This window comes from Dysidea avara, chromosome 4 (genome assembly GCF_963678975.1).
Source record: "Dysidea avara chromosome 4, odDysAvar1.4, whole genome shotgun sequence".
NCBI lineage: Eukaryota > Metazoa > Porifera > Demospongiae > Dictyoceratida > Dysideidae > Dysidea > Dysidea avara.
In genome coordinates, this window is record NC_089275.1 from 32,889,229 (window position 1) to 32,903,988 (window position 14,760).

General features: G+C 36.5%; 1 protein-coding gene, 1 long non-coding RNA gene and 3 other non-coding genes across 5 annotated transcripts in view; 1 reads left to right on the forward strand and 4 right to left on the reverse strand.

Annotated features, from left to right (window-relative positions):
- LOC136254715 (phosphatidylinositol 3,4,5-trisphosphate-dependent Rac exchanger 2 protein-like) overlaps nucleotides 1–14,760 on the reverse strand; it is a 42,318-nt gene that overhangs the window by 19,400 nt on the left and 8,158 nt on the right. The window contains exons 13-19 of the mRNA XM_066047450.1: nucleotides 13,938–14,086; nucleotides 12,745–12,884; nucleotides 12,422–12,544; nucleotides 12,218–12,366; nucleotides 11,975–12,113; nucleotides 2,727–2,942; nucleotides 555–680 (exon numbers count right to left, since the gene is read on the reverse strand). Coding sequence (XP_065903522.1) covers nucleotides 555–680; nucleotides 2,727–2,942; nucleotides 11,975–12,113; nucleotides 12,218–12,366; nucleotides 12,422–12,544; nucleotides 12,745–12,884; nucleotides 13,938–14,086 — 1,042 coding nt within the window. The remainder of the gene's footprint in view (nucleotides 1–554; nucleotides 681–2,726; nucleotides 2,943–11,974; nucleotides 12,114–12,217; nucleotides 12,367–12,421; nucleotides 12,545–12,744; nucleotides 12,885–13,937; nucleotides 14,087–14,760) is intronic.
- On the reverse strand, nucleotides 1,148–2,699 carry LOC136254718 (uncharacterized). The gene is made up of 2 exons (XR_010700700.1): nucleotides 2,046–2,699; nucleotides 1,148–1,994 (listed from the first exon to the last, which is right to left on the reverse strand). It is a non-coding gene; the product is annotated as an uncharacterized lncRNA (long non-coding RNA).
- On the reverse strand, nucleotides 5,298–5,370 carry Trnar-acg (transfer RNA arginine (anticodon ACG)). The gene has a single exon. It is a non-coding gene; the product is annotated as a tRNA-Arg (tRNA).
- Trnar-acg (transfer RNA arginine (anticodon ACG)) lies at nucleotides 8,154–8,226 on the reverse strand. Its single transcript has one exon. It is a non-coding gene; the product is annotated as a tRNA-Arg (tRNA).
- Nucleotides 8,427–8,499, forward strand: Trnar-ucg (transfer RNA arginine (anticodon UCG)). Its single transcript has one exon. It is a non-coding gene; the product is annotated as a tRNA-Arg (tRNA).

Below are 14,760 nucleotides of genomic sequence, written 5' to 3' on the forward strand. Positions count from 1 at the left end.
CGAGGCCAAAGCCAAAGAAGAAGCGATAAATAAATATCCTAAAGTATAATAACACACATTTTATTGTTCTGAGAGCACCATTACTTATAAATAAACAATGTACATAATCTGTATGAAAATATTAGATACAATATATACTTGGATTGTAATTTTGTAGCACCCGGTTGCTCTTGGTCCCGGAGTCGGTTAGCAGTTGAAGAGCTTTCAGATTTTAAAGAAACTTTCTTTATAGTTGATATGACTTTCTACTGACAAAGCGGAATAATAAAGTTAAAGAATAAGTAGCTACAATACTGTGTAGCTGTATCTATACAGTAGGAATACCAGTTAGGCACCACAAAAATTAAGAGTGTTGCATAGGCAAATTGCTCGACTTACAATACACAAATGCTTGACTCAATGAAACTCTAGAGCATCGAGCAGCATGGCACAAAATGGCTGCCACACTTGTGATTGGTGCCCTCACAAGTGCATTAAGTCTGTACCGTACAGTACAAATCTCTACAACATATTGTATATAATTCTACAACAATTCAAAACTATTATGCATGTACCTTATTAGTGGTAGTTACAACTTTGTTGAGCTCATCCACAAAGTGAGCAATTTTAAGATCATCCGATCTAAACTGGTTAATATCTTCAGCAAACTTGGCCATGTTGGTGCCAAACAAAAACAGAAGCTGTAGAATGAAACCACATTCAATACAGTATGTTGTAGTGTTACACATGGCACATATAAGAACACATGTATAAATGTAACACATGACGTAGCGTAATCTCTCAATTATCGGCACATGAACTGTCTAACCTCGTAACTTATGGCAAGAACGTCGCACATATTAAAACTTCATATCGTCAGACATGTTTAAAGCGCCTCTACAAAATACTCTGGTTACAAGTGCATGCCTTAATCTGATAGACAGTTACAGACGCGTAAGTACTGACAAACAATTTCAATTATCGGCATGCATACTCTATTATCGGCACTCCATTATGATTAATGCTTCAATTATCGGCACTTCCCCAATTAACTGTCCATTTACTAACCTTGCAAGCCTAAAAAAATCCCAAAAATCCCCCACACTTTGCCAACCACACCAATTTATTCCTAAAAAAAACCACAGCTATAAAACGCTTTACATTGGAGTTACATTTAAAAAACAACAACAAAAAAACAACAACAACACCTCTGTATATAACAAAATAAAAAGTTACGATAACATACTATTATGTGACATGGAGTCTATAATACAACAGTAACATCTAATTTGGAATCTACAATACACAGCAATATAACACAGTAAGGACAAATCAGTTCCCTTCCAGATTTGTCCACAACTATTTTGGAATACCAGTATTCATGTACCCATGTCTCACAAACACATTGTACTCAAAAGAAATCCATGCGGTTCTCTTCATAAATCTGAGAAACATGCTCAACACTGATTATCAGGATAAGCAGTGTCAGAAATCTGGTCTATGTGGTTCTCTTCATAATCCAAAAACATACATAACACTAGGATTGGTAGTGCCAACAGTTCGTTATTTACAGTGTTGTCTTGTACTGAACAGGTTGAAGGATGCAATAACTCAACACAGGAAACTAAACCTTCATAAAATGATCACTGTCATTGTCTCCTTCAGTACATTGCCTCTTGTTGCTAACGGTATTAGCAACACTGTTAATTGATCTACTTTACTCTCCCTCAGCTACCCTTCTTGCTGCTTTGACACTTTTTGGGTCTCATGCCAGTTTAACAGCTTCCTTTCTTTCTTTTCTACTGTTCTCTTCCTTTTCATTTCTTTTCAAGTTAGAAAGGTGCACTCTTCACTTGTAAGTGCTTGAGAACCAGTAGCATGTGGACAAGCTCAAGAGCTGTTGCCAAGTGGGAACCCGGGACATACTGTACTAACTGATGTATGAGTGTTAATTCACCCTTGTGGTCAGCACACTGAAGTAACACCAGGTACACTTCCACCAGTTGTTGAAACACCTACAGATGACTGAAGTGGTTCTCTAGCACTAGAAGTGTCAGATGTCTCACCTTCAGTGGTTTGCAAATCATTTGAACTTGCTTTCTACACTGATTATACCCTGCTTTAGCAGTCTGAGTATACACTAAAAGCTCTACCATTCAGTATGTGATAAACATGGCTTAGACCAGAATTAGCACCTTGAACAACCTTCCCCCCGTTCTATCTTGTGGTGTCTAAAAACATTGTACTGTTTTAGTGCCACTTGCCACACATTTGCCTGCCCTTAATGGTGTCACTGGCGGAGCAAATGCTGTCATCTGTCCACTACTTTCACTTCTTCGGGGTGTTGCTTGATGTTAAACTGCTGGAGCTGAGCATGAACGTGGTCTTCCCCTTCTCCATCCTTTACTAGACCCGTTCTAGACACACTTTCGCTTCGTGGAATCTTGCTCACTAGTGCCCCCAACACTGGTACTGGTCTATATCAACCAAACAAAACAAATAGTAAACATTTTCTACAGTTAGTAGGACAGTTTTCAACTCGAATTAAGTTCACCACCTGTTTAAGAGATGCCGTAAATTATTGAAGCACTATACATAATCTTGTGCCGATAATTGAAAATACATGTGCCGATAATTGGGAGATTACGCTACGATAAAAAAATTCTTTACATGTACATACTATACACGCACCAAATACATACGTTCATGTGTACACTACGTACACACAGAGACACAGACATACTCACTTGAGCAGGTACAGAGAAGGTACAAAGAGCCTCAAACATATGTTCATAACATAACAATTGTTGACTCTCATTACTCTCAAATCGATACTCCATAACATGTTCCAGTCCTGGTTGCGCCAAACGTAAATGTAATCCGTTACTCTTAACACTGAGACTCTTTCTAATCTCCTTGACAACATCATCATGTCCCAGTTGCATCATCTTATTACCATTAACCTAGGAGTGTAATAAATTCAAGTCAAAATATTTCCACACACGTATGTACATACATACATACACAAAACTTAATTTTGGTAAGTATGCATATCAATTGCTCATACAAATATTATACTTCAAAACAGACACCCTCAACTCCACATAATGTACCATAAATATGTGCAGAAAACAATTGTCATCTCTAATAACTAGTCAACAATTGTGATTTACTATTGTAAAGTAGACAAAAATGACCTGAACCTGGAACCCCCTGATTCACAGTAGGGCTGAGTGATATTATCGTTTTACCAATATGTCGCGATACTTTGAAAGTATCGATATCGCGATACTTTATTACTATTGTGATACCATGCCTGTACATTACTGTCAGTGTTGGGCAAGTTACTTTGTAAAAGTAACTAGTTACATATTACTTATTACTTGCAACAGAACTATTTAGTTACAGTTACATATTACCCATAAAATAAAGTAACTGTAATAATATTACATATTATATTACTTTGTGTCCACAGCCTTAAGCTGTCACGTGTGAAACTACCACCTTATCACGTGACATGATTGCATTGTTGGACAATGTACAAATCTTGGTTATAAGTAAGAAGCTAGTGAATAAGCTTCATTCAATAAGCCTCGTTACTCCATTGTGGTTAGGCGTTACTCAGAGGATTACTAATGAGATTAGTAACTTTGTTACTTTTAGTAATAATATTACGTCATATTAGACTCGTTACAGTAATTATATTAATTAGGTAACGCGTTACGTTTGTAAGTAAAGTATCTTGCGTTATATTACCTGTTTTCATAGCGTATTTCGTTATATTACTTTGTTACCACAAAAGTAATAATATTACGTAACGCGTTACTTATGTAACGCATTACTCCCAACACTGATTACTGTCATTAAAAATCCATTTGTTATACAGTACTAGGCTAAGAATCCTTGTAAGTCATAACCTGGTTACCCCTGCAGAGAGGTATGAACACCATAACATAACCTCAAAGCATGTGTTACAATAACTGTTACTGTAAACAAGGATGATAGTGGCTAGCTTGATGCTACTTTTAAAGACTTCCTGGAGCAATACACTATGTAGCACCAGCTAATTTGTAATTATTGTGAACTATTCAGTATCATGAATAGTGGCTTTAGTTAGAGGTGGGTGATAGCAAATTTTTCACAAGATGATCGATAGTAATGAAAATGTCACGATAACGATATGTATCACGATAGTATCTAAATGACAGATCAGTAATTAGCTGCTTGTACAATTGAGAATTTTGTGAACAAACTTGCTAATTTATACATTGTTTACACCTTTCTTGTGCAAAGGCAAGAATATGGTTCATGAATAGAACTACTTAGTAGTCATTTAGAAGTGTTACATCCATCACGATTGTGTGGAGGCTAAATATCACCATACAATTTGAAAATTTATATCTCGATACTCGATATTATTTTACTACTGCCCAGCTCTAGCTTTAGTACTGATCATGATACTAAAATGGCAGTATCGCCCAGCCCTAATTCACAGTCACATGTAGGCCACAGGGCCAGACAATTTGAAAGACACGTATGTCATACTAAATTAATGCCAAACTATGCCTTGAATAAAGTATCCTATTATCCTCACAATAACAAATGATAAATGGTGAAGACATTCACAAAATTATATACTACGTTACACCTTTAATACGTAGTAGACAATATCAGTTAGTAACCACACTGTACAACAACATAAAGGCAACACTTGGCTACAAACCATACAGTACCTGCTATTCTCGCAAGCTACATACTTAACATTGCAGTAGGAACTATATTAGTGATATGAGTAATAGTAATTGTATAGAAGACAGCAGATGTTTTACTACGTAGATACACACATGCAAAAGTCCAATAGTTTTGACTTGTTTTTGTTTGTTTAATGCAACGTTGCCAATGGATGTACCAGGGAGAAGGTATGTAGTATGGTACAGTACACAGACTGTGTAAAAAAGCCAGCTACGTATCAAGTCAGACTGTTCACACTAGGTACTAAGTATATACTTTACACCTCGGGTGTAGGTTGTCAGTTACGAAAATAGAAAGCAAGTGGATTCTGGGTATTATGATGCTAAGGAGACTATTATAAGGTAGCAATTAGGGTCACTCTGAAGACATTTTTAGCCTTGATTGCACTGCCAAGCTGAAAACTGAGGCTGGTTTTTAGGGTGATATTTTAGGCTAGAAACTTTTTGACACAGTGCTACTGTACTGTACGATACTTACTGATGGATGCATTAATTGTCATAATCTTTACTTTGATACGTAAAGTATAGAAATGCTTAAAACCATGAGAAAAAAAAGGGGGAAAAAATTGACCCTGCCAGGATTTGAACCTGGAATCCCCTGATTCGTAGTCAGATGCCTTATCCGTTGGGCCACAGGGCCAGTTGATACAATAAAGGTAAATTATAATTTATATAGTTATCACATTAACAGCTCATACTTACATGTACTAGATGCAGTATTTGTAATTAAAGAAAACCGGTGGCCTCTGTCCTATATTAACACACAAACTGAATGTTTTTGAGCTATCCATAGTATCAAGGATAAAGACATCACTAGACATCTCTTTCGATTATACAGTATGCCTGGCACTTGGTGGGAAAAAAAACATAATATTATGGGTTAGTGAATTCATAATAATGTAATTATGGTTATAGAATTTTGCGTGGGTGAGATCAAAGGGAAAAGTGTACTCTAAATTTCATAAAGTACACTTTAAGACAAACAGTGCTTTATTGCCCATATAATGCCCACAAAGAGTGCTTTATTGTGCTACAAAGAGTGCTTTTTTTGCAATAAAGTACTCTTTGTGGGAAATAAAGCATAGTTGCCCATGTGCCTTTAAAGCAGGCTAGCCTGCGGCACTCATGCCAGTACGACTAATCACCCCAGCCAATACGGGTTCTACCACTGGATTGCTTTTATAGACATACCTAAATGCTTCAGTGATGGGTGGGAGAAGGTAACGTTGTCGTTACGCTTGTTAGTGTAAACGGACAAGTCCTGGAGATATCACATAATTATTTCACCATGTGTCACAATAGAATCGATTGTGGGTTTTGACTAAAAACGTGATGAACGTCTACTATGCCAAAATATGGTTAACTACACATGAGTTACTTTATTAAGGCTAGTTGGTGTGCATTCAGGCTGCTAATGGTTTGTGCAACATGTGTTAATTACGAGTCCTAGTGAAGCTACACGACTAGAAAGTTCCATAAATCATTTAAAGCATTGCCTAGCTTGTGCTATATGACAAAATAAAGCACTCGGTGCTTGGCCTTTATTAGCATTTCGGCTGCATGTCTCGTACTTTATTATTCATATAGCACTTGTGGCAATGCTTTAACATATACACAAATACACCATTGTGTGTGTTTGTATGAATTAGTGGTAACAGACATTAAATGTCTTTATAGTCACATATGTAGAAAAGAACAGTTTTAATCAGCCACAACATGTATTTCTGACTAAATGTCTTTCATCAAGTGACACTTTGGATCAGAGGAGCAGAAGAAGGAAGAAGTAGAAGTTATAGTTAAACCCCACCAAGGATATCATAGCGAGGTGTTGATAACTAGATATCCTACAAGTGTAGGTGGGGTTTAACTAGCTTCTATCCCACACTTTGAAGTAGTCAAGGTCACAAACAATGTGTTAACAAGCATATCAGTTGTGTATGGCTTCAAATTTTGCTGAACATAAAGATTTTATGGTGTGTATGGCAAGTTGTTTACTTTGATGTATGCCTTAAGTAAGTGGGATAGAAGTGGTGTTAAAGCTGTGTGCTGTAATATGGTTAGGCTAGGTATGTGACATAGTGAAGCTATAGCTAGTTGGCTTACACATTATTGTTTGTCTTTTAGTGCTGGAGCATGAGTGGAGGGGCCAGGACAGTTGGAAACAGTGTTTGGAACAACGCTGTAAACTATACTTTATTTCTTTTAGCATGGCTCTATAATTATTGTTACTGGTAGTATATACTCAAAATTTATTTGTGGCACATACGTAAGCGATAGGCTGGGAGTGGTTAAGATGTCGAAGTATTAAAACGCACTTCAGTAGTTACGAACTATATAGGGCGTTGAGTACACAAAATGGTAAATTGCTTACTTTTTGTATCTTGAATGCATTGAGCCAATTAGATAAACCACTAAGTCAGAGCCGAGGTCAAAGCCAGCTAAGCAACGGAGCTGCTTATAAGTTTAAATCCCTTAAACCCGCATAATCCAGAAAACTGGATTTACACTTAATAAATACGCATGCTTTGCACAAAGTGCTGTAACTTTTGAAGCATCCATCCTACGGCTATGCACTTTATGTCATTCTACCATGATGTAACAAGGATCAAAATGATACCTAGGGTTTTACCCTAATGCTAAATGGTGAAGACAAAACTAGCTGTGAAAATTACTTTTTGGTAAGGAAACACGTAAACCCTTTACATACATTTTATAAAATGGTTGATAACTCGATGGTAATTGATCCTGTCACTTTGCAACAACTTTCATTCAACTCTTCGTGAAATTCTGCATCAGGTCATATATGACTCACGTGAGTAAACCCACAATCGAAATTAAACACGTGGCAAGAATTTAGAAACACGGAGACATGATTTGTCGCTGTTCACCGCTTCATAACAAGTAAGCCACTGTAGTTACAGTGTTCATTTAACCTTCTCCAAGTAGCCCAGTAAACACACTTTTAATCTATGTGTATTTGTAGGCTGTAAGATTTAAGTTACCCCACTTAGTGTCGCCATGCATGCCCATATTGTGTAAACACACTTTTCCAAAAAGTTTTCTGCGGGTTTAAGGGTTAAATGGTTGTTAGCTAAGCTCAATATAGCAAATGAGAAATGTCGAGGAAAGCTTTAGCCAGAGAGAATTTGTACACGTGCACGGGGATTTATGAATTTACATTACTACAATTGTTTATCAGTGCATGTTAAAAAGCAGCAGTTGCTATGACATCACCAAATCTCAGGGTAAGCAAGAGTGCTGCAAGATAGTACATGTTGTGGGTTTTAGAGGACGATTAGGAGCGATTAGTGGATTATAGCTGTTTGTGCACGACCCTTTTTCTGTAATCTTTACTTATGATAAATACAGTAGAGAAATGCTTAAAAACACATGAAAAAAAGAAAATACAAAAAAAAAAAAAATCGACCCTGCCAGGATTCGAACCTGGAATCCCCTGATTCGTAGTCAGATGCCTTATCCGTTGGGCCACAGGGCCAGTTAATGCAATAGTTGTAAAATTTAATTTATATAGTTAACCAAATTAACAGCTCATACTTACTAGTCGCATTTGGTAACCACTAATATGAAGGAATGTGCAAACATTGTAAACCACCAATTAGCAAAAGTAAACCTTGTGGTCACCCAATATGTGATTGTGTGTTTATGTATCAAAGATAAGAAGCTCTATATGTAACTGACCCTGTGGCCTAATGGATAAGGCACCTGACTTCGAATCAGGGGATTCCAGGTTCGAGTCCTGGCAGGGTCGCAGTTTATGTTGGTTTTTTTTTTTTAATTCAACTTTTCTAATATTTCTAGCAGATGCTAACACTATTTAGTCAGCTGTGTCTGATATAAAAGGTTTCAAGGAGACCTGATGTAAAGAATAAAGGCTACTGGATTATAACTCTCTTCACCACATTCTCTGGTTTCATCCTTGTCAGGGTCAGTGTATTCGTTTAGTCGACCCCACATTTAGGGAATTCATACTGCACAACTTCTGAGTTGAAAAGGAAAGGGTTTTGATTGGTGAGAAAATTATGTATGTCTTTACCTACATTGCTTGTGGTTCTTCCTAAATAACACTGCAGCTTAACACAGTTAGAAGCTGCATAGTATATCTGGAAGATGCAGTACAAAACAAGTTTGACTATGCAAAAATACCACAGTATTACATGCCTGGAAACAGTGGGAAATAAGCTTTCTGAATGAGGCACTGTTGTTAAGCTATGGCATGCCTCTTACTTTGCAATATACATTGCAGTACGTATCTATGTGCCATACAGGAGCAATGATTCTCATTACTGATATACTAACAGAAACTCTGTACTAAAGCATAGTAATAACAAGTTGATGCCATGCTACCTTTAAAAAACCCGGCATTCAGTAAAATAATAGCATCCCTTGAATTAATCAACTCTGTATAATTTAAATTAACCACACAGCAAGTAATACTGTAGCTTTGTGTCTCACCTTGTTTTGCAACAATACATTACAATTAAATGTATTTCATAATTCACCAATTATTTTGTAATTCATCAATTACACTGCTATGCATCACTAAGGGGCGCAACTCAAGCAAACCAACAAATTACACACAGAAACATCTGTTTTATAGTTTGTCTATCGTATTTCCATACGCAAATTCTCTACACAAAGCCTCATATGGCTGCTGTTAATTTTTGCTCACATACAAAGGGGATATTCCCCCTTTCAACTTGAGAAGATACACCATTCCTGGTAGCTTACAAAGCCTGCTCTGTTGTTTTTCAGTTGTTATACACCTGTTACAGCATGTAGACTTGAACTGTTTTCACTTGAATTCAGTTACTGGTCACACCCCCTTCAAGTAAACATGCCAAAAACAGAAAGTTGAGCTTTTATACAGTACGTAAACAGCCTTTATTCATTGAATGAAGGTTCAATTTCTGTAGGTCAAAGCCTGTTTACTCACGTGGGTATTGGACAGACATGCAGACAAATTTTTTGAATCTTGCCAAACCAATTTCAGGAAACCACCCACAGCCAGCTGTGAGCATGTATCCCGGTTTAAAACTAGAGATGGACCGATACCACTTTTTACCGATATTTCCGATACGAGTATTTGTACTGAAATTACAGTATTTGCCGATACCAATACCGATACTATACATTGAAGCCTAGACAAGTTTATTATAGAAATTTCATTGTTGTGATACATAGCTAGCTATTAAAATATCACAGTAATTGATTGATCTCAGTTTTAAAATATTCATTGTATAACAGCTAAACATGATAAACATCATGGTAGATTACTAATTTCTTGATTCGAGGTAGTTTTCTTGTAAGCTTATTGATAAGGCAATTAATTGCATGGGCGGCCGATAATTGTATAATGTTTGTTACAGCTTTTCAACCAAACCTTTTCATGAAAAAGCAAGCCAAGTAGTCATAAACTTATTTCTTGAGGAACAACTGCACTATCATTTAATTACAAAGGATTCACGTGTTCTAATATATTAGAATACACACGGAGCAATTGCAGCAATACTTGGAAAAGAGTAACAAAGGCTTTGTTTCGCTACTTTGTTAGCTCAACTAAGTTACTGATTAAGTTATTAGCTACTGGAAACTTAGCTTAGAGATGGTTAATCCCTACTATGCATTTCCATTATGGTATCTTGAGCACAGTGGGGTAATGACACTTCTTATTGTTTTAATGTGATTTAAATATCGTGCACTACTCCAGCTTGTTTCAGTACTTTTTATCGATGTGCTATGGTCCCTACTCTAGTTGAAAGTTCCAAAAATTTTTGTGTACTTGTTTGTAACTTTTTTTTTTGTAAAATAAAACTGGTGAACCCATACATACTTCATCAAAAGAAAGAAATGGAGCCACACGTCCCAGCTGTACATACTGCGGTATGCCAAAAAGCACCTCTCGGACCGAAGCAATGTCTAACAGTGAAAAAATCAAGTCTGTAGCCTTAGCCATTATCAAGTTACGTCTGTCTGAAGGCATCGGTCAGTCAGTCAGTCAGTAGAAAATTCCATTCAATAATTAAAAAAAAATCATAGCAACTTGTTGAAAGCATTTCAAGTCATCTGAAGGCATGTTTGGGTTTTAGTTTTACCTAACCAATACTGCTTCATCATCCTTACAGAAAAGAGAGGCTGGTTTTTGAGTGAGGCTTTTTCATAGGGCACGCCTACACCTTTGTGGTCCCTACTATACAGTACTATTGTACTGTATGATATTGACTACAAAAACTGTAGTCAAGGCCTAAAAATCATACAAACATATCTGCACTGGCTGACACTGCATGTACACTGGCTGACACTGCATGTATACTGGCTGACACTACATGATTATTCATAATACCTTCACTCCTCAAACTTAATATTAAAGTGCTTGGCATCTTAACTGTATTTACTTGGTTAAACACTGTACCTTCGATAGTAGCTGCACTTGAGTGGTGTCACAATTGATTTTGAAAAAAAATATCAACATCGTTTTTGAGCATTGAGTGGTAGTCAAACTCGAATAGTTGTCACATCGATTTTATGAACTAAGCTAATGTTTAACCAAGTAAATACAATACCTGTACACTATTGTGATTGACCTGATACAGGTGTTCAGATAAGTTGTATAGGAAGACAAGTAAGATGTATACTTACATGCCACTAAACAGCATTGATGTTAGAGAGAGGGGGGGTCACACAAAATAAATGCCCGATCTCAAACAAATGCTCTATTCATTTACAGGTTGGGTCAAAATGCTGGGAAAGATATATATATATGTATATAAAAGCTTGTGAGGAAACACAGTATGATGGTATAATAGAACATGTATCTGTGTGGATGAAATACTCTAATAAAACAGTCACTACGGGTTCAGTTAAGTTATTAATTAAGCTTCAAGATTTCACTCTGGTCAAGGACCAGCCATTCAGAATAACAGTAAAATATAAGCAGCTAGAAGTTGTATATCCACATCAAAGAACAGAACAACACACACCGAGAGCAGGTTACTAAAAAACTACCTTCAAATACTATGGTCAAGTAATTGAAGGATTACATATGTTTGTATAATTCCATAATATACAAAAAGATTTGTTTGCAATGAGACACTATACATGTATCTTTTGGTATATACCACAAAGATGTTGTACCTCAAAATACTCTAATAAAACAATCATATTTACAAAGCACTATACTTTCACAAATACATATCATTTATACTCCAGCATACACCAAGCCATACCTCTAGTATACAACTACCAGGAACTACTCCAGCCCTGGCAGCTGGCAGGCCTGGATCAGTAGCATAGATGACCACCGGAGAGTGACCCTTAATATGAAACCCCAACCCCTCATCACTACCAATGTGAAGGTCACAGATGCTAAACAAGAAAGTACAATAATACGAACAACAATGTACATGCATACCAGTGTACATATGTGTGCATATTATGTACATACAGGCTGTATAGACTCCTGAACTTACTAGCTGCTTCCTCTTTCAATGAGCAGGCTAATTGGTGATGAGTTCCGTACACATCCTTTGATTATAGAATCGGCGTGTCTCTTTTCACTAGTACTGAGTATCCTACCATTAATGCCTACCACTACTTGACCTTCACACAAGCCCCTGGCCTGTACACAAACAGTACAGTGTATGACTTTATGTTTGAGTGCTAAGTGTGCTTACCTGTGCACGTCCTTTGTCTGTAACACTCACGACTTTCAATTTTTGCTCAACTATATCTAAAACTTTTACTTTCTGCTCAACTAAATTCAATTCAAATCCATAATCATTGAAGGTAAATGGAACCTGCAGGGTGTTTATACAGTATATCAGTATACAACTGTACATGTAAACATACCACACACACATACACGTACACTAGTACACACACACACACACAACACACATGCAAGCACACTAGTACACACACACACACACACACACACACACACACACACACACACACACACACACACACACACACACACAACACACACTCCACTCACCTCAATGTTTGCACAACTAAAGGTTTTTCTATAATTCAAGTCCACCTTAGCTTTAGAAGATGATTCACCATCATGTCCATCATCAGGAGTGAACCGATAATATACCCCAGAAACGTCCTTGAAGCCTTGTTCATCATTGACTTTGGGAAGATAAACAATATGTTAGCAGGTATGTGTCAACATGGATGGATGTACCCCTATGTGAGTATGTACATTAGTTGACTATACTATCAATATAATATTATTTGTTTTTATTGAGTACAGCAAAGTGGGCACAGCCAAAATTCTAATTCTTCTTTTAAATATGATCATAACAAAGTAAGGCAGTCATTCATTCTGTTTTCATTGTGACTACACTGTAGGTGAGCACGCAAGTCAAGTTGTAAACAAAGTATACTTCTATTGAATCCTAAGCAACAGCAACAGGTATGCAATACATACAATAAGTGATTAGCATAGCATGCTGGAAAATTTTTCGCTCGCTTACAATGGTTTTTGTTACATTATACCCATAGCTGTTGGCTACTGGTTGGTATCTTGCTACAAAAGTGACGATCAAAACAATTTCTCCATAGATGTCTGTACTTTAGTCCCCAAATGATGCGACCATCTTGTGCTTGTGACGTCATTGTGGATAAAGCCCATTTTAAGCTTGTTTGCCAAACAATATTGAATACAGCATGCTTGTGTAGTTTAATAGTCAAGCAATAGAAATGGTACAAATACATGGTGCTAGATACGTTTTAAACAATTACGATAGTAATGCAAGTGTACCAGAAATGATTAGTATACTTGGATGACTGACTTTAAAGCTATGTGCATTTTTTATATGTACATATGTACAGTATGTTGTGATAATAACTTCATCATCACAAGTTTGAACAGTCTTGTTGCTTGAAACAATGGAGGCCAAAAACTATTCTCTCCAGTTAATACAATGAGACAACTCCCAATTTTGTACTCGTGACTTATGATCGATTGAATGAGCACCTGTCACTATACAAATTGATTGCCACTGCAATATATAGACCCCATGTGTAATGTACAAGAATAATGCTTTCTGTAAACAATGGAATTTAATTTTAATTTTCTTTGTTACACAGTTATATGTACATCTACAATATATACACACATATAATTAAGTTCTTATCAACAATTCATTACACTACACACACACTAGACACAACACTTACTGTGTCTTAACATTTTTATCCCAAAAAGGTCTTTGGCTACGGCCATCCCCTCCTCTCTGTTCTGTACTATCTCATTCTGTATCATCCAGTCCATCAACTTGGCCCCTGATAACACATTCTTACTGGAACTGAATGTTGACTTTAAGTCCCTGTTGGTGGGGTATATAAACAATAAACCATATTCCAAACGATGTAACACAAATTTCTAGTCAGGGGACTCTTTATGTATTCGGGTACCGTGGATTTTCTGTCCGTTTGAACAATGAAGTATCCTGTTCTGAGCATTGTATATTGTGTTATAATCCATGCAGTATTTACATAATACACACTAATTTCAAGTATGCAGTATACAATGTTCAAACGGACAAAAAATCCACAATATCGTTACCAATTGTGATTGAGATTTGAAAAAGATATTAGGGCTGTGTGATTATGGCGATAACGTGACTACCGTGATATCTTTGTGATTATCATGATAAAGATAATGAATTATCGACAACTTAACATAATAGTAAATCTCTGTAGACTATTGTATATTAAAAGCAGGCAGATGGTACTCTTGTGAGAAAGGTCACAACCAACTGTGGTAATTCTGAAAAGGCTGATTATTGCAAGAGATATCAGCCTTAAACATTTATTATCAGGAACAACTGTGCTTGTAAAAGTACTCTATGGCAATATTTCATTATCGAGATATCATTTATCATAATAAAATGGTATTTGTTATCGAAACTCATTGAGATATAGGTTTTTCCGTTATCGCACAGCTCTAAAAGATATGTATGATGACAAACAAACAAGATATCACAGCAAAACTACCAGG